Source organism: Montipora foliosa, chromosome 8 (genome assembly GCF_036669935.1).
Source record: "Montipora foliosa isolate CH-2021 chromosome 8, ASM3666993v2, whole genome shotgun sequence".
Classification (NCBI taxonomy): Eukaryota; Metazoa; Cnidaria; class Anthozoa; order Scleractinia; family Acroporidae; genus Montipora; species Montipora foliosa.
Window position 1 is genome coordinate 3,855,579 of NC_090876.1, and position 19,939 is coordinate 3,875,517.

At 37.5% G+C, this 19,939-nt stretch overlaps 2 protein-coding genes across 4 annotated transcripts in view; both read left to right on the forward strand.

Moving 5' to 3' along the window:
* The window catches only part of LOC138012611 (zinc finger protein 253-like), an 8,465-nt gene extending 812 nt beyond the window's left edge, over window positions 1-7,653 (forward strand). The window contains exons 3-7 of one of the 2 annotated variants that reach the window (XM_068859430.1): window positions 1,230-1,414; window positions 4,126-4,375; window positions 4,949-5,053; window positions 5,594-6,387; window positions 6,569-7,653. In XM_068859430.1, the coding sequence (XP_068715531.1) occupies window positions 1,230-1,414; window positions 4,126-4,375; window positions 4,949-5,053; window positions 5,594-6,387; window positions 6,569-6,784 (1,550 nt within the window). In that variant the 3' untranslated portion in view covers window positions 6,785-7,653. The remainder of the gene's footprint in view (window positions 1-1,229; window positions 1,415-4,125; window positions 4,376-4,948; window positions 5,054-5,593; window positions 6,388-6,568) is intronic. The other variant, XM_068859431.1, reaches the window with a different exon arrangement.
* A 1,464-nt stretch (window positions 7,654-9,117) lies between these two features.
* On the forward strand, window positions 9,118-19,591 carry LOC137967322 (glycerol-3-phosphate dehydrogenase [NAD(+)], cytoplasmic-like). 2 transcript variants are annotated; one of them, XM_068813841.1, is made up of 11 exons: window positions 9,118-9,246; window positions 9,582-9,762; window positions 10,300-10,368; window positions 11,164-11,235; window positions 12,825-12,953; window positions 14,091-14,232; window positions 17,075-17,187; window positions 17,353-17,393; window positions 17,642-17,828; window positions 18,217-18,323; window positions 18,951-19,591. In XM_068813841.1, the coding sequence occupies exons 1-11, from the start codon at window positions 9,158-9,160 to the stop codon at window positions 19,036-19,038; spliced, it is 1,218 nt and encodes a 405-aa protein (XP_068669942.1). In that variant the 5' UTR covers window positions 9,118-9,157; the 3' UTR covers window positions 19,039-19,591. The 2 variants fall into 2 exon arrangements, with proteins under 2 accessions (XP_068669942.1, XP_068669943.1); XM_068813842.1 differs by lacking the exon at window positions 12,825-12,953 and having other exon boundaries at window positions 18,951-19,588.
* Window positions 19,592-19,939: the final 348 nt, after the last annotated feature.

The window sequence follows — 19,939 nt, forward strand, 5'->3', positions numbered from 1 at the left end:
AAGCTTCATTTATATGCGTGTTCGCAATAATTGCATACATCACAAGGCAGGACTATGATAAGCAGTCGTCTCTTTTCCACCGAAAGTTCGTTATGCCCGTGAGAGTGTCTTATGATAACATAGCTGCAGTGTGTTTACGTGGTTGACTTTTCTCGGGAACGCTGTAGTTTAAAAACCTAATACTCGCGCTTTTCAGGTTTATGAATTAGCATTTGTATAATAAGTATTGGCTGACAACGACACTTACAGCCAAGCGAATGAAACCGCAGAGGTAGGGCGGAAAATGCAACGAGTATCAGCACTTTAAAACGTTGCGCTCACTTCATGCACACTGTAACAATCTCGAAATTGTTTTACGCGGTTTTCGCATAAGAAAGTGATCTCTTACCCGTGCACAAATTTTGAGTCACGCATGTTAATCTAGGAAACCAATGAAGCGTGAAAATTGAGGCGGTGCTAAAATTGGCTTTCTTTGCAGTGAGATATTCGAGCTTATTCAGCATCGTAAATATAGGACTGATCCTGCATGTTGACTCTGTTGCTGTGGTGACATTTGAACACAGTTTAAGTGAAGTGTTTTGCTGTAAAGAACTGTGATATGATCATAAAACTTATTTTGCTTTGGAGAATGTTGTTTTTCAATATACTAGTGTCCTACATCAACATCTAATGGTGGTTTTTCATCCTGTGTCAAGAAGCACCATCTTTGTCAGGCATTTTTTGGCCTTGTTTACATGTTCCAAAGAATTTTTGGCTGTGAAACCCTTTGATGATGGCCTATGGTTTGCATTATTTGGGAAGAGTTGATTAAGTTGAGAAAGACACAAAAACCTGTAAAATACTTGAATGTGACATTTGCTGTTGCAAAGAGTCAATCAAGTTGACAGGGTGTATCAAAATGTAGGACAGTTGTTTTTGTGGATGTGCAGGTAAATTGTTTTGGGTTGTGAGCATTTATATCAGGCACAAGACACAAAAGGTCAGGGAAAGGACAAAAACAATTTCTATGTATTATTGTTCAGTCTCGTGCAATGTCTATCTGCCATGTGTAAATTTGAACATTACTCAAGTGAGTAGGAAACACCATCAGGCATAGGCTTTTATTGAGATGCTACATCCCAGAAGAATTCTAATTTTCTATCAGTTGTTTGTCTACTCAATCCTTGCCATTTTAAACAGACATGAACATTTTAAACAGACAGGTTTTTTCCTCTTAATGTCCTTGACAGTTGCACAGGCAGAGGTTATTGTTCCTCCTGGACTTGAAGTGAAAGAATCCAGCACTCCAAAGGCTGGTCGAGGAGTATTTGCTAAGTGTGTTATTCCAAAACATGACTTTTTTGGACCATTTGTGGGTAAAAAGATTCCAGCAGAAGAGGCAAAAAACTACAAGGATGCTTTGTATGTTTGGGAGGTGAGGATAGACTGAGAAGGTTTAACCCATTGACAAGTAAAATCGTCTGGCGCTAGACAGAGCAAAAATATTAAGGTAATTCCTAAGTATTGCGTTGCGCATCCCTACTGCACACAATTTTCGTGTCATTAGCGCGTGCACATTAGCACGTGCGCATACAAAATGTAAGAAATTTCCCTCAAACTAAGTCCGATAGGGAAATAAATGCTCTTTTTCTCTCAAACGAGCATGGTGACCCCCGATTTTTTTCCAGTTATTTGCTAAGAACAATCTAATAAAGAACATATTTGAAGAAGAAAAAAAGTTTGATAGTAGAACATGCATTTTTTGGGAAAACAGTTCCGTACTGGGTGTATTTTGGCCAAGGCGAGGACTTCAAGCTAACCACGGAACTGTCCCAAAAAGTGCACTATTCCTCTAACCAGGCAATCAAGAATGGCATAAATGAAGCAATACTGCTTATGTGAATGAAAGAAGCTTTATTTTCAAAATAAAATTGTGTATCTTTCAAGTAACCAAGACTTAATTCTGTATGAAGGTGATTCAAATTTTTAACGCACAATCAGTAAAAATACCCCATTGTAAGAGCCTGCTGAGGTGTAAACAAGCACGGTGACCCCATTTTTTTATTGCATTTTTTTAATGTTCATATCATGAATGTTAATTATGCCAAGTTTCCAAAAAAGTTTGATAGTAGAACAATTTCAAGGGAATTTCCTTAAGTATGGCCGGCTTGGGAGTCAAAGGATTAAAATGGGTGCTTAGGCTTAATAACTGTTTATCAGCGCTATTTGAAATGGGTGCTTAGACTTAAATGCGAAATTCGCATGGCTCGCTGGCTCCCAGATTTAGCAGACCGTGACTTGTCCATTAAGAGACCTTTTCAATTTTAACACAATTTAACAAAACCACAGGCTGAGAATGAAGAATTTTCTTAGTCTTTTCTTGGGTATATACCTGCTTTAGCTAGTGACTCTAAGTAAGGATGCGTACAGCAATTTAATGTACATTTTGACATAATATTTCAAGAATTCATGAGTTGTGGCTTAAATTTCTTTCTGGATTAAAAGTTGTTAAAATTGCTCTTGTTTTTTATTACTTGGGACAGAAATGATACAAGAAACTTATTAAAAATAAGGTGAAGAATTAATTTAATCCATAGCATAGAGACCAGTAAATATCATCCCAACTTTTATAGTCCAATGAAATGAACTTGCTGTGGATGTTGTTGTTTATTTGTGTAGAGTGAGTTCCAGATTATCAGGTTAAAATGAGGCAATTTGATGTGATGGGTGAATATATTACATAACTTTTTAATATCCTCTGTTTGTCACTTAGTTTTTTTTACCTACAGTGTTGGTTTGATAGGTCTAAATAGCCATTTTTTCAAATCCAACTAGAATACACCGTACAACCACATGAATAGTTTACAATGTTTACTATCAAATTTTGACTACTTTCAAAGCATCTTGGTGTAAGTTTCAGTTGAGATTCATTCCTGACCAAATCAACCCAGATCCTTAAACCAAATTGGTTTAAGGATCTGGGTTGATTTGGTCAGGAATGAATCTCAACTGAAAGCAGAGGCTAATCAAAGATGACTCAAATTTCAAATTCTTTTCACTTAACAGGTTGATGATAATCATTCGTTATTAAGTTTGTTTCATGACCCCAGCTCAAATCAATGCATTTTGATTGGTAGGCAGTGCATTCTTGTTGAAAGAATGGTGCATTATGGCAAAAAGCCACCAGCAAAAGTCAAAACATCAAGATTTTGCTTAGATTTGACTTTAATTGCTGGCGAGCCTTGGCGAGGCAGCAGCCTATTCTTGATATTAGCGAAAAAAATCAAAATTTGTGGAATGTAAGATCGGAGGCATGCGCAGTCAATTGTGGTGTTATGTCTATAATCCGGGGTATGGATACCCGTGATGACATCACATACACATGGAAGGGAATCTTACAGCCTCACAGCCTTCGAGTTGTGTACTTTTCCAGTGGGTCGTCATTTATCATCATTCAACCGTACATGTTCAGTCTTTGAACCTCCTACATTTGACCACTGAGTCAAATTGTTCTTCAACTGTTGAGCGAAGAGAAAATCATTTCTTGAGATAGACCTAACCCTAACCCTAACCCTCTACAATGTCAAAGAAAAATAATAGACTTTTCGTTTGCTCTACTTCGCTGAGCATTTCTCAAAAGGTAACTCTTTTGCTGAAAAGGGGCCAGACATTTCAGAAGAACGGATGTTGAAATTCAAAGAATGAACTGACATGTCATTATTTTGAAATTATCCCTTTGCTTATAAAATACTAACGCCTGCCACACAGGCTGAAGATATGCACACCTTTCTTCGCTTTTTTAATACTTTCACACACATTTCCGGTACCCTAGCTCTTGCTTAAAAAATTTGCAGCTGTTTTGAAAAAAATACCAGTCACTGCTTCCAGTTTCCATGCCAGCACCCAACTTTCACACTGAGATTCCTAGTTCTTAGTGATAAAGGTTCTGCTTACTCACCTTTCTCACTCACTTATTCCTAGCAATCATTATTTACTGTAATGTACACAACAGAAGCAAACTTCCTCTTTGCTTTTTGTTGGCAATTTTTTCTTCAATTTATCATTTTTGTTTTCTGTTCTTTCTGCCATCATTATCTCAGAGTTTCACAGGTTTTTACATTGTGGATGATTTTTTTTTGTTTTAAGGTACGAGATGACTATGGCAAGCTGATGCATTTGATTGATGGACGAGATGCTTTCCAGTCTAATTGGCTTCGTTATGTGAACTGTTCTAGCAGTACATCTGAGCAGAACATTCGTGTTGTTCAATATGATGGTAACATCTACTATATGGCAACAAAAGAGATTGAGATTGGACAGGAACTGTTAGCATTCCATGGAGAAAAGTTTGCTCGGATCCTGGGAATTAAATTACCTAAGAAGAAGAAGGGGGAAGGTTTGAGAACTTATTAAACATTGGATTGTTTAAAGAAATAGATTTAGATGTTGATTTAATGTCGTATGGTAAAAGGATGTAGTTATCATCATGGTGAAGTTCAACAATAATCAATAGTTTAATAATTTGCTCTTATGATGTCGAATGCAACATTTAGAATGCTAGTTTCTGTGAGGGAATTAGGTCAACTTGTGATAGGTCACCAATTTAAAGCTGAACTTATGTGACTTATCATTTAGCCTGAAATAATTCACATTTTCACAGTACTTTTCAAATGTTGTAAGGAGTGATGTTCTTCATAGACGAATTTGCTCACTGTGGTTATACTAATTTTGTGGCCAGATTCTATGGAACCAAGGGATGCAATTTTACCCCAAACAGACACTCACATGCGTTTCTCATTCCTCTCTGTAAGTTCACATCTTGCTTTACCTTTAAATTCGTATGTCCCTTGTGCTTCATTGCTAGGATCCCTAAAATTGAAGTAAGAAAACAAGGCCACCATAATATTCATAGCTAAGCCCTGGACCTTTGCAAAAGAGAAATGCGCATGAAATTATTTTCTTTTCGTAGTAGAGACTGAAACTGATGATGATAGCTTTGCCTGTAAAAACTGTGGCAAGATGTACAGTAACCCTGCATCATTGATTGGACATCTCAAATACAAGTGTAATACAGGTACAAATGGACGGATTTGTTTGTTTTATCATGTAAACAAATAGTGAGAAACAACTTCTGCTAACCCTCAGCCATTTACTCACTTTTTGGGGATAAGTAAATGTGAGCTTCAGATTGTGTATCCAGAAAATTGGAATGGTGTTGTCAGTGACAACGAATTCATTTATGGTGAGTCAGTTTTCAAGTAGTGCACATGCTCTCTAAGTTCCATTCAATCCTACTCTTTTGCTTAATTGTTTCCCACTCATTATTTTTTGTCTTTTTTTTTTTTTTGCTTTATTTTGTGTAATTATGACAGCCATGCATTAAGGCTTTTCAACAACGTTAAAAAGGGGCAAATTTGACTTTGTCACTGAAGGAGCTGGTGGTAGTTGATTTTTTTGGTTAGGGTTAGGGCTGTATAGTGTCGTACTTCCTATTGTTTTCTGTGCTAAATCCATTGTTATCTTTGTTTGTTTTATTGTTCTTTTGGCCAGTCCTGAAGCCTGTTCAATGAGGTACGACACAACCTGCTTTTGTATTATTTCCTTTTCACTTTAGGTCAACAAAGAAGTATTTTTGTGCCTCAGCCTGTTGGCCCACGTGCAGCAATTCCCAAGATAAAAGTCACTGAGGAATATGCCCGCCAACAGAATGAGAAACTGAAGAAGTTCAAGTGTGATGAATGTGGCAAAGCATTCATTCGCAACTACACCTTACAGTGCCACAAACTGATCCATACTGGTGTGAAGGAGCACAAGTGTACAGAATGTGGGAAGGAGTTCACTCTGTTGAAGCATCTACAACGACACCAGCTTGTCCACACTGGAGAGAAGCCTTACAAGTGTCACCTCTGTGGTCGTGCATTCTCTCAGCAAGGCAGCCTTCAAGCTCATAGCCGCACCCACACTGGAGTAAAACCATATTCCTGCAAGATATGTGGACGAGCCTTTGCACTTCAGTCACCTCTTCTCTCCCACATGAGGACCCACAGCAAAGAAAAGGCATTCAAATGCAGTGTTTGCAACAAGGCATTCACACACAGAAACACGTTGTCCAGACATGAGCTCATCCACAGTGGTGTACGCCCATTTAAGTGTGATGTATGTGGTAAAACATTCACACAGACCAATGACTTGAAGCGTCATAGTCGTATTCACACTGGGTTACGCCCTTATAAGTGTCACATTTGTGGCAAAGCCTTCACAGTTGAGTTCACCTTGGTTTGTCACATCCGTACTCACACTGGCGTTCGTCCTTACAAGTGTGACCATTGTGATAAAACATTCACTCAACCAGGTGCACGACTGAAGCATGTGAGAAACTATCATCCAGACAAGCCACTTCCAAGAAAGGTGAGTTAGAAAATTGTCTAATTTTGGGGAAAGTGACCCAAGAAGATGGCAGTGTTAGATTTGTGTGCACATTGTAGACAAGGCTGTATGTGTGAACCTAGCAGTGCAGAGCTGACATTGCCTGTCTTTGTCAAACCTGAACAATAATTAATTCTTTCAAATATTAATTTTTTTACTGTAGGAGACATGTACAGCTACATCAACAGACCCTCCATCAACAGTCAGTAAACAAGACGGAGCGTTTGCTCCTTCTGGTGGTTCCAGTGACACTGATGGCACTAAAGGTCAAAGCACTATTCATGATGATGTTGAGATTTCAGGGCAGTTAGCCTCTGCCCCAGATGATGCTGAAATGGTCGAGTTGCCTGCTGAAACTATTGTGCTATCAGTCTCCTAAGTCAAAGAAAGAAGCTCGATTTAATTAAAATCAGGGTTGAAAATCAAGAAATTCTTGCTTTTTTTTTCTAAGATGAAATACTTTGATTTTACTTTGTACTTATTTGAGCATTGCTTAAAATATCCTTTACCGTTGATCAGGGAAGTAAAATAAAATGTACATGTTGATCATGTTATTCAGCCTAATAGTACATGTAGCTTTGCATGACCAATAAAAAAAAGGTTCCATGAAAAAATGGTGGACTATTAATTTCACCCAACACTTAAAGAGTGGGTTAGGGTTATGAATTAATGAAAGTTAGGTATGTAAGAGATTAATGAAGGTTAGATATTTTCAGCAAAATACCTGTAGATAAGGGTTAGCTTTAAACATATTTTTGAGCCAGTTAAGAGTTTCAAAAAATGCATGTGCATTTCAGGATGAAAACAAAAACATTTTGAATGCAAGTTCTTTTCCATAACAAAATTTTAATTTGTTTTTATCCCAACATACACATGGTTTTTGAAACTCTTAAATGGACTATATTTAGCAAAGTAGGGAATTTTCAATTTTCATTAATTCAATTTTCATCTGTTCAATTTCAGTGGCTGTCATTTTTTTCAGTAGAATTCTAATGTGCTAAAATAGAACTTTCTCACTTGATTTTGCACGATTTTCACATAACAAACATTATCCTTATTCTTATTGAATTCTTTTTTGTTTCTGATGGGTAGGATAGTGGGCACTAGAATTATCTTTAATATGAAAACTAATAATTTCCTAAGTTGAGGTGTAATAAACCACGAGTGAAAAAATCTGTTTTGTTTGATTTTCTAGTCAACAACAACTTGTAGAAAATGGCATTCAGAAATAAAAGTAATTTAATTTTTTGTTTGGTCTTTGTCATACTTACTGCAACCTGTCCCAGCCCCCCCCCCCCCCCCCATCCCCCACGGAACCTGTCTTGTTTTTGGAGCAAAAATTCTTTTGTATCTTTTCCATAGCCCAATTGTCTTACCCAATGTTCTGAATGTTGTAGCCAATTCCACAAAGAATCTTTATCCCGGGAGATTTGAATTGGCTACAACATTGAATTAGCTGATTAGGTCTGTTGTAACAAGCCTTCTTGACTAACGTATTGGCCACTATATATACATGTTTTTTTGTATTTTGCTCAGGCTAACAAGGCCTGTTGGGTTAATTAGCACAAGGATAAAAGATTAATTTATTGATGGTAATTTATTAATACGCTCAAAAAGTAAACTTTACCGTCGGAAAGAAACCCTTTAAGAACCATCCTTTTTTCACTGCATTTCAAAATGACAAACCTGCGGCTTGATTTGTCCAATTTTAAGCTTTTCTCTTGAACTTAGCTGGCATGTTCAAGTCTGATTAACTGAAAGTCAAGTTCAATGTAATATTACATCATTAGGAGTGGTAGATAATTGGGAGGCGCAATGGCCTCATGGCTAGTGCGCTCAACGTCGGATAAACTAGTCTGGGTTTGGGTCCTGGCGGAGGGCATTACTAAATAACGAAACAGCGGAACGAAGCACCAAAACACCATGTGTGACCCCACCATACATTGAATACTAACAGTCGAAGGTTGGATTTGAGATTAAATATCGTTGTAGGCCTAATTAGGCCTAAAACGTTATTACTCCTAATTCATTGAGATTAAGATTAGGATTCAGACTGAGCTTAGGAGCAGTAACCTTTTAGGCCTAATTAGGCCTAAAACGATGTTTAATCTCAAATCCAACCTTAGTCAGTTAGGGTTCAATGTATGGTGGGGTCATACATGGTGTTTTGGTGCTTTGTTTCGCTGTTTCGTTGTTTAGTAATGTCCGCTGGCCGATGACATTGTGTCCTTGGGCAAGACACTTTACTCTCATGGTGGCTCTTTCCACCCAGATGTATAAATGGGTACTGGGGAATTTAATGTTGGGGGTAACTCTGCAATGGACTAGCATCCCATCTAGTGGGGAGTAGAAATATTCCTACTCGCTTCATCCTACAGTAACTGGAGATAAGCGCAAGCCTAATGGGCCTTGTAGGCTCATAGCAGACTTGACCTTAACAGTGGTGGATGCTTTTCTGGCAGCTAGGAAAAGAAACGAAATGTGGAAAATTTTACATACTTCAGATCATGGAATGTTTGAAAAGTATTCAGTCAAAAACCCATTAACCCTTCAGAGTGATACTTAACAGATTTTACTCCGTCTAACGCCAATGGGCGTCTAACGTCAATGGAGGGCGTCCTAGGGCGTTTGAGGGGTGAATGGGGAAAACAAGAAATCAAAAGTGAATGTCTTGGGCGTCACTGTTGAATTTGGGTGTCCTGTGGTGTACCTGCCCAGGTCACCCACATCGAATATAACGTTTGGTTATGATATGTGCTTGAGCTATTTCGTCCGGGGATTGCACAAATTAACAATTATGGCCTCTCCTCGAAAAGTCGCAATTATTGGCTCTGGGAATTGGTAAGTTATTCCGCGAAGGATTGAGCAAGCGACTTTTGGTTTAGTAAAACATTAATGCCTCGAGGGTTCCTCTACAACATCGACCATATATTCGGGTTGATCCCGGTTCGTTAATCCTCGGTTTATACTCACATTGATCCCTGTTTTCTCTGCCAGTCCATGAAGATGGTACCCGAAGATTTCTCCACCAGTTTTAGCATTTGAACCACAGCCTAAAACTACATATATATTTGTACATATATGCGTGTTGCAGCCGGTTCCAGTTCTGCGAAAAACTGAGTGAAACATGTACAGTTGACTGATGGTTGGAACATTTGACTGCTTTAATATTTCAGGGGTTCAGTTATTGCTCGTATTATTGGGGCTAACGTTAAAGATCATCCGGATTCCTTCCACCATCAAGTGCAAATGTACGTTTATGAAGAGTTAATTGATGGAAAGAAGTTGACAGAAATTATAAACACCGAACATGAAAATGTCAAATATCTCAAAGGACACAAGCTCCCGGAAAATATCGTAAGTTTATCGCCTGCGGGTAAACATATCTGGCGTTGTTTGCACTGCCCAAGTAAAAGAAGCCTCATGTATACGAAACATAATAAACTGAAAGATAGACCTACCATGTAATTACTTAATGATGTAAGGAAGAACTTGCGTTTAACGTCTGTCAAGTTTGGTTAATTAAGCTTGGTTGATTGACGTGGTAAAAAAATGGAATTTGTCAACACTTTAGATAGTAAAAGTAACAATAATGGACATAATGATTTTTGTAATTATTATTTGTATTTAATATTTTTCTTATCTATATTTTTACTATTTTCAGCACCTACAATAATATTATTGTAGGCTTCAAGTACATTTAGGAATGAATAAAATTTGCTCAAGCATTATTTATTTGTGTAAAATGCAACAGATGATTGCTTTGCATGCAAAACAATGTGCTGTTCAAAGGGTATAATGTACAAACTGTATCCCAAGATGAATTGGTTAAGCCAATTCAAAGCTTGGTGCCTTTGGGAAATCAAATTAGTATTTTTCTCTTGGATGTCATAGAAAGCAAACCCAGATGTTGTGGATGCAGCAAAGGATGCAGATATATTAGTCTTCGTTTTGCCTCATCAGGTCAGTAATCCATGAAGTTCTTGGTTTTTTTATTTTTATTTTGATACAAGTGGGAATGTATTCTATAGCATGTGATTTGTATTATTCTGTCTAATGGACCTTATCATAATGCCTTGGACAATATGTTGTGTCTTTGGAGAGAAAAGAGAGAACAGGTTTTGATACATCCACACAGATGTTTCGGCCTGTAAAGCCTCATAATCAGAACTAGTAATCAGGAAAGAGTTCTTTCAAACAAGGTCGGTGCTAATCTGGGTTCAATAAATACAGCTTATTTGCCACCTGGTCGGTCTGTATAGCGAAAAACTGTGACCGAGGTCTTAAAAATGCTGCCCTTGGCCGCAGGCAGGCAGCTTTTTCAAGACCAAGGAAATGAAATAGTTTTTTATTTAACCACATCTCTTGTCTAATAAAAATCGGTTTTGAAACAGTTCTGTTTGTAAATGGATTCGGTGTCAAAAAAATTAAAGCCGTCACACGACAACTAGGGCTAGGATTCCGTCCGGGTTGGCGGGCAAGATTGAAAAATTCTGCCCACTCCCAGAGCCAGTCAGATTGCAGGATTCACAGGATTCTGCCTGCTCATGCTTTGAGAAAAAAAAAAGTGTCATTATTACCTTGGTCCTGCTTTAGACTCCTTGGCCCTAAAGAGATGATATTCCAACTTTGTTAAAAAAAATGGATTTTCTTTAAGATTTGACTGGGTAATACATTGAGTTTTCTGCAGTGTTATGTTTTCTTTTGGTTTCTTATAAGCCATGAACTTCTTTTATTTTTTTCTTTTCCGTGAATTAGTTTGTGAAGAATGTTTGCAGAAAGCTGAAAGATACTATCAAGACAGATGTGATTGCTGTTTCACTCATCAAGGTATTGACAGCCAGAAAAAAAACGTCAACAATATTGTAATACATGTAACAATAGTAATAGTAACTATCATTAATTTGATTCAATCGATTTTATAGTTACCGTAGTGAAACTCATAGATACTTGTACCTAATTATGCATAGTGACTGGCTCTGTAATTAAGTTTACTTTGTTCAATATGTATGCAGGGTTACCACAACAGCTGGTGCCTATAATCCTGTGGTTTTATAGATCAGTCTGCAGATAAGACCAGGAACTGCTTGGTCTTTTCTTAATGAATAATGTGCATGTTCTTTAATGGCCTTGGGCTTGTAATAATTTTTCCTTAACTGAGAAGACTTGAAAGTCTAGCCATTTGTAGAATGATGTCAAATTACAAAGGCAGCACTTTCTCTTTGCAGTTAATGTCACTGTTCCTTGGTATCAACATAACTAGCTTTTAAACGCATAATGCAAGGCACAATAGAACAAGACAACAGATGTATTGGTGTTTTTTGAGGGGAACACTGCCTTGTGGCTGGTTAGCCTATGCGACTTTTGGATTGCGTGACATAGAACCTCTCGCCAGCACTACAAGCTGAGTGGTAAACAGCATGTGCTGGATCCGACAAGAGTATTGTTTAGGGAGAAATGTACAAACTAAACTAAATGAGCCAATAAGCTTGGGGGAAGTCGCAGCACAGACTCACCACTCAGGAGTGACCCAATTTTAATAAAAGGTAAAGTGATATAACCAACCCATCTCCAAAGGGAGAGAGGGGAAAAACTTTAAGAAATTGCAAACAGCTAGTTGGTTTACTATAGAAGACATACAGGCAAGTGAACCTTGGATGGCTAACTGAGGCTTTTATAGCTAGACGCTGTCTAATATTGATGTAGCCAGTTGCGTGGGTAGTAATGAATGAGGCCTTAACAGATTTGGCCAGTGCAATGTACATTATAATCTGAGATCTAGGAACAGGGTCTTTATGTCCTCATTTTATTTACAACATTGACCTTGAACAACTGATTGCAAAGAACACTAAGATAACTATCGGACATGAATAGCCCCTTTTAGTGCAGTCATGTTCCATTAACTGTATTAATTATTTTTACCGATGTAACCTGAGCCAAATCGTAGGAGACTCTGTACAAGCTACATTATGTTGACCTCATTATTGATTTGAACCTTTGTTCAAGACACAGGGATTACACTTTATCTCAACTGCCATGGTGGACACCCTTTGTATACTTAAGGATTTTTCAAGTTTGAAAAACATCATTGGGTTGGGGTTGATTTTGAGCAATAGCCATAATTTTATTAACCTTGCTAAGTACCAAAATAATATACTTTGCATTAATAGTGATACAAGTTTTTCTGCAACAGTATGCATTAGGATATTTTAAGAATCCAGGAACCAAGTGATTCATTTTGGACATTTTGGACATGCGTAGATGTGCACTGTCTTTTATCTGAGCTATTTGGTTCTGATTCTCTTAAGTCATTTCATTGGTTGACAATCACCAAGCCCATGACACCTGAAGTGTCACCTGTCCTAATAAGTGCCATTGATTATGTGGCCATTAAACCTGTGTCGCTCCTTTTTTAACAGTTTGGTATTCCATGCAAATTCATGAGAATCGATGCAATTGCTGATCAGACTCATATTATGACTTGGAAAGAATGCAGGCAAATGAGCACAGACCGCGCCACAACCCTTAAACGACAAGCCAGCATCAGGGCAAGTGACCTTTATGTTTTTAAAATTCATTCTGGTGGGATCTAAACCTGGTTATAAGACTTCTGGTCTGACAAAGAGATACCATTTTGGACCCCAAAGTTTGTACTGCTATAATATCATAAATGTATGCTAAAATGAAGCACCCAGTTTTGAATGCAAGTTCTGGAAAAGTAAGCTGCGATAATTATGCCAAACATGCTTGTGCAACTCTTTAAGACAGACACTGTTTTTCATTTTTTCAATATTTTTTATAGTTTGGGTGGTTTTGTTTTCCATTTTAACATTGTCTGCAATTTTCCAAACTGTAACAGTCAGCTTTTCTTCTTTATTTCCTATGTGTATTTTAAAGGTGGGATCCAATGGAGAAATAAATCATAAAGCCACTTGCCCTGACATTGGAGACCAAACTATAATAATGATGAAATTCGTTATACCCTGGTAATACATGTATGCCAATTTCATATTGTTATGAATGAAGGGGGTAGTTTCTAAAGAAACTGTGATGCTGCGTCGGTGGGGAAGTAGTACACAAAAATTTGTTTTTATCAACAGACTTGACAGACTGTACAGGGATTCTAAAAGCTGACGTTTCGAGCCTTAGCCCTTCATCACAGCGAATCCAAAGGGCTAATGCTCGAAACCTCTGCTTTTAGAATCCCTATACAGTGGTCAATTACATTATCAACTCTGTTGATAAAACCAAATTTTTGTGTCATATTCTTATGGTTGGACTGGAACAAGAATGAAATCAAGGGAATTGCAAGTTAGTCTTTTCGGATGCAAATAATTTTCCCTGTATTAGGTTCCATTACATGCTTTTCCTGACCAGTGTAGACGTGAGAAACTCACCTATTCCTGGGCCCAGTTATAGGATGAGTGGAAAAACACCGTCCTCTGAATAAAATTAATGACTACCAATAGAGAACTTGGTTAGTTTATGGCTTGCTTTGTCGGATTATTGGTAAGTTGTGGTAGATGACGGTGCTATCCATTCTACCTTTTGAAAACTGAGGCCTGAAAAACATGTAGAACTTGACCCGTACACAAACCAAACTTAAGCCTTAACATTCAGTTCAGTGTCGGGTACTAAGGTATAATTTATAGTCTAACAAATATTGTTCTTTTTTCACTCTTAAGGGTCTTGATCATTCTAGTGTTGGCCTAAACCTTGTTTCAAACATCATCAAAGATGAACTGAAGATTCCTGATGTCAGTGTTTTAATGGGAGCAAATCTGGCCAAAGAAGTTGCTCGAGAAATGTTTGGAGAGGCAACCATAGGTAACTTATCTCATTAACACACACCAATGTAATTTTTTTACTCTCTTGTCCTCTTATTGATTTCAAATGTTGTCATAATATTGTTGGATTTAGTGGATCCTTTCACTGGAAGTAAACTTGTGCAATCACAGAGGTTTGCATATTAACTGCATGTCTTAAATAAATATTTGTAGTAAAATACAACTGAATTGTCAAGTGGTAAAATTAACAATAATTTACAATACTATAATATACAAAATATGAAACTAATCTAAAAATCTAAAGGTAATGAAATCATTTGCTTTCTTGGTTCTAATTTAAGGGCAGATAGACTTTTGATAGCCAGATCTAAGATTAACTGCTTACTAACCGAGCGCGAGGTCCGTACTGGGGAATATTGGCCCGCGGGCCAATATTCCCCAGTATTATGTCCCCAGTATGGCCCGAGCAAGCTCAGTTAGTAAGTTGTTTATTATATGACCCTGTTGTTCAAAGGCTGATCAACGCCAATCCCAGATTAAAAATTAACCAAGGAGTTTATTTCTCTACTCCCAAATGCTGTTCAACGCTGATATTCGGCAAAACTTTACATTAGAAGAAGTCAATCTTGTAAAACAAAAATAAGCAAAGAAACTTTCAACAAAAAGTTGAAAACATGAAACATAAAAGTTTACACATATCTTGGATTATGTCAATCGGCTTTCGAACAACCGGGCCCAGCTCTTTTATGCACCCTTGAGGTATACATTTGGCGGCTTTACTGCAGATAAAATCAATGTGGTCATTCCATTTAATAACTCACTAAAAAACTATGTCCCCATTAAGGTCATGCCTAATTTTTACACCAAGTAATTTTTGGAAATCATCAGTCATTTCTACCATTTAGTTAATCCATCGACTCCCAGGGGTTCCCCATTGACGAGTTAAAGTCTGACCGGTTTTGGCCGGTTTGGATGTCAATGGGTTAAACTAGTGTTGCCAATAGTTACTGTAAACGCTTGAATTATTGCCCTGCTTCAAATTAGCACCCCGCTTTGAATAAGCGCTCCTCCTAAGGGTTAAAATATTAAATAAACACACACCCCAATCTTCCCAATAGAGAATTAATCGATTGAGCCATCGCTGAAAACACTCTTGCATGAAACTTCTATCACATTTTGTATTCGAACAAACACAGGTGTGATCTCAACTTAGTGAAGAAAGATCGTATCCGTCAGCCCAGCGAATGCAAAAAGGAAAGAGACCTCTGCTAGCAGGGAATTTAAAAGAAGGCCATCTCGTATCTTTCACTGTTATTCGTTGAAACCACACAGCTACCCCCATTGCTACACTTAGCATTTGCTTCCACACTCCTCTCTTCTATAAAATTCAATATGGTGGCTGAATCTTCTTTGTAACTGATCTAGCTCTGCGCCAAATGCAAAAAGGGATGTGAAGAGAGGTTTGAACACTCGCTCGCCGTCATACACACTGTGCACATTAATCGATTGAGTCATAAACAAATCCACTCTTGCATGAAACTACTATGACATTTTGTATTCGAACAAACTTGGGTAAGTGTCGCTTTGCTAATGCAGTTATCTCAATTAATTAATTATCTTTTGTTTCTTGTTTAGCAAACGGCACTGCCAGAGTTTTTTTGCATACAATAATTCTCGAATATAAACCGCAAAACTGCAAAAAAAAAAAAACATTGTTTTTATTTACATTTCCAATACATCTGTGCCAATTTAAGCGTAAATTCTAAAAATTCCAAATCACATAGCATGTTTTTTTGTCATTTTCGCCATATTTGCCAAATTTGCCACATTCTGCAACTTGTATGGGCCCCCTCATTGCTTAGCTGTCCTTTGCCTCATTGGCAATTGTGGCAAAATTGTCATTTTCGCCATATTTGCCAAATTCGCCAACATTTTCTCTTTTTTGCCATTTTTGTTGTTGCATGCACAGCACTTTTTTATTAAAGTTCTATTTAATCATCATGTTGGATTCTGGGTTCAATTTAAGTAGTCTAGACTTTTATATTGAAGCTGACAATTGAAAAACGATGTAATCGCCCCCTTCTCACCTTAGAAGATTGACCCATTCACACCTCAAATGCCCTAGGATGCCCCCTGTTGGCATTAGACTATTGACATTAGTCTCACTCTCAGGAGTCAATAGGTCAAATAAGCACCGCAGGTGCTAATTCAAGCATTTACGGTAATGTAATAACTCACTGAAAAACTATGTCCCCATTAATTTAACCCATTGACATCCAAACCGGCCGAAACCGGCCAGACTTAATATTTTACTCTGTCTAACGCCAGAATATTTTACTCGTCAATGGGGAACCCCTGGAAGTCAATGGGTTAAACACACGACTGATGGAGACTTTGTAATAGGGTCAGGCCCAGGGTGCTCGAAGCATGGTTAGCACTAAGCAGTGTTAAATACCATGGAAACCTATTGGTTTTGGTACCTCTTAAGCAATGGTAAGCACTAACCAGTCCTCGAGCAACCGTTCCCGGCTTATTTCTTTTTAAACACTGATTACCCGGTAATCATCCGGGAGTCAGTCAATTTTTGGATCATTTCAAACTGTTTTTGTGATTGGTATAAGATATATTATATCTTATAGCTTACTGGGGTTGACAACATTCTTGATTATAAATGGCCATTTCTGTGGGCAAATGTTCACTTCAGCTTTCATATTTTCTATCTTTATTACACTTCTCAGTAATCTTCATATCCACAGGTAACGATAATATTGAAAATTTGGTTTTATCAACAGAGTTGATAATGTAAATTGACCACCATACAGGGATTCTAAAAGCACTTATTATATTTTGTAGTAATTAGGTTGTTTTGTTCTTTGTAACAGGTTGTCGTACAAATGAACATGGTCCCATTCTGAAGGAACTTTTTCATACTGATTACTTCAAAATAAATGTTGTGAAGGATGCAGATACTGTTGAACTGTGTGGATCTCTGAAGGTGAAGTTTTCTTGTAAGGGGTTTGTGACAAAAAATTGATGAAATTGTTCAAAGCTTGAATTTTGGATTTGGATCTAGAATGGTTCCTCAGCTTTGGCATTAATGACATTCCACAGTTTGAAAAAAAAAGTGGGTTACCTAATCAAAAACTGTGTTGTTCTTTAGAATGCAGTAGCTGTAGGAGCTGGAGTTGTGGATGCACTGGGGTAAATTGTAACTTGCTTGAAAAGATTAATGTTTAATCTACTGTTTATTGAAAGTTGCATGTCGAGAATTGGAAAAAATCCTCTTAAGGAACTCAATGAATCTTGGCTCAATCTTTTTTTTTTTTTTACCCTAAAAGGAATAGCAGACAAGTGGGAGGTGCTAATAATTTTTCTTGAGTTCCTGAAGGACATTGCAACTACAGTTATTAAGTACTCTACATTAAATTTTCTCCATATTATTTATTTAGTTATGGTGACAACTCAAAGGCTGCTGTCATTCGTATTGGGCTGAAAGAGATGATCCAGTTTGCCAAGCAATTCTATGAAGATGTTGAATTGGAGACATTTTTTGAGTCATGTGGTGTTGCTGATCTAATCACAACTTGTTATGGAGGAAGAAACAGAATTGCTGGAGAAGAGTTTGTTAAGGGAAAGGTGAGGGCATTTAGAATTGACAGAGAGACCAGGCATCTTACAACCACTAATAATAAATTATTGGATTCAGGGGGGAAATAATCTGCATCTAAAAAGATTCCCTCACATTTTATCCTCCATTTCAACCCTTAAAATATAAATTATAAAGATAATGTTAGATTGTTGCAGCTGTGAATTCAGAACTTTTAGCTATCATGTCTATTTCTGCCAGTGTTCCGGAAGCTTTCATAATTTGTTTGTTAATAATTTATTTATTTTATTTACTTATAACGTGCAAGTATCAATTTACATTTTCACCTGTTAAAAGTAGTAGTATTTGTACAAGGGAAAGACTAAGATTGTCTGCATCGTTGTTGATTTGAAACTGATAGTTATTTTTTTTGCCAAGACATTTGAGGAAGTTGAGCAGTATGTGCTTGGCGGACAGAAGCTGCAGGGACCTCACACAGTTTATGAAGTTTATCATCTTCTGAAAGAAAATAACTTACTAGATGAGTGAGTTTTTTATTGATTGTTTTAACCCTTTCCCTCTTAAGGTCTGCACTTATGCAGGATTTCAACAGTTGTCATGCTTACCCCATTTAGTTATATATCATTTCCAGCTATTACAGTGCAATGCGCCTTACTGTGGCCACCCAACAATTAAACTTTCACATTAATATTTTGACAATTACTTGTAAATACGCCAACTCATCAACCCATGCAACGATTTTCAACTTACAACTGTGCAAACCTTCCTAGGACGAGTGACTGTCATGTAAATGGCCACACAAAAAGAAGGCGAAGGGGGAGGGGGTGAGGTGCGTTCTCGTTTGACTTTTGGTCCAGGTTTTTGCACAGCCATATTTAAAAATGATCATTTGAAAGTCAACCCCAGTCAGGAAAGAAGCGTCTAAAATTCGCCAAACCGCCTGTTGCAGGCTATCAGGCTGTCTTCAGAACTTACACCACCAAAAGGGCATTAGATTGATATACACGTACATGTAGCCTGTAATCCACATTATTTCCTCAAACATTTGAACCTTTGTGGTGTGAATGAATGTAGAAATCTCGATCAGGGGAAAATACTCTGCCACATTTAATTTTTGATTGCTACCAAATTTTGTTGCTGTTATTTTTTAGGTATCCTCTTCTTACAGCTATCTACAATGTGTGTTTTGAAAAGCATCCTCCCTCTGAGATGATCGAAGTACTCAAGAGGCATTTATAGTTATAAAGCTTACACTGTTTAATTTTAGTGCAGATGACTACTGTAGAAACAATAATAATTAATTTATTAATATTTTTGTTGTCAATTATTTTTCGGTTCATAATTTTTTCAGGAGAAGCTAGAGGCCCTCCCAGGGAACATGGCTAATTTGATTGGTCCTTTTAAGCGTCAAACCGGAAAAATTAGAGCAAAAGTCATGGGGAGTTGATTATACATCTGAAATATGGTTCAACTTCTTGCAGGAACCTCACTTTTTCTTTCGATTATTTTCTCTTTTTCTTCAGTTTGTTTTAGTTCTGTAGAACGTTTCTCTTTTTTATGCTATCCACGAGGTTCTCTCAGTGAGGAATGTCCTTTAAGTCACCATTAATGGATTTGTTGATTTTCAGCTCAGAAGGCTTCATCCTTTGAGCTGTGCTAAAACACATTGAAAGTAGTATTTCATACAATAAACGCTTGCAATAAAAACGTAATAATTAATTGTAAATACGCCTTATTTTAGTTTTCTTGTATTTTTGTGATTTGAAAGGGAATAAATTGCGATCCATCCAAGAAAACATGTTGTGATCTGTGATTGACCTTTGATTTGTTACGCCCTGAGTACGAAATGGACATCCTGTAAAATGGGGTTGTTACGTTGATTCAATTTAAAGTGAACTTATGTACCAAAACGCATTTCGCACGTGCAGCACAATTACTTTCCCTAGTTTGTGCCGTTTTTCTCCTACATAAATCCTTGGGATGCCAAGCTGTTTCGGACTCGTAAGCAGGGCAGGGAGAGGCGTACCCAGAGAACAGCTCTAAACCCTAACTCGACAGAGTTTTTATTCGCGCCCATGTGCTATGTAATGAGGAGCAGGGCTTGCGCAGTGGTGAGAGCACTTGCCTTCCATCAATGTGG

Coding starts and splice junctions, on each gene's coding strand:
- LOC137967322 (XM_068813841.1), top strand. CDS start 9,158: ATGTGCTTGAGCTATTTCGTCCGGGGATTGCACAAATTAACAATTATG. Junction 17,394..17,641: donor GGAGTTGTGGATGCACTGGG/GTAAATTGTAAC, acceptor TTATTTATTTAG/TTATGGTGACAACTCAAAGG. Junction 18,324..18,950: donor GAAAATAACTTACTAGATGA/GTGAGTTTTTTA, acceptor GTTATTTTTTAG/GTATCCTCTTCTTACAGCTA.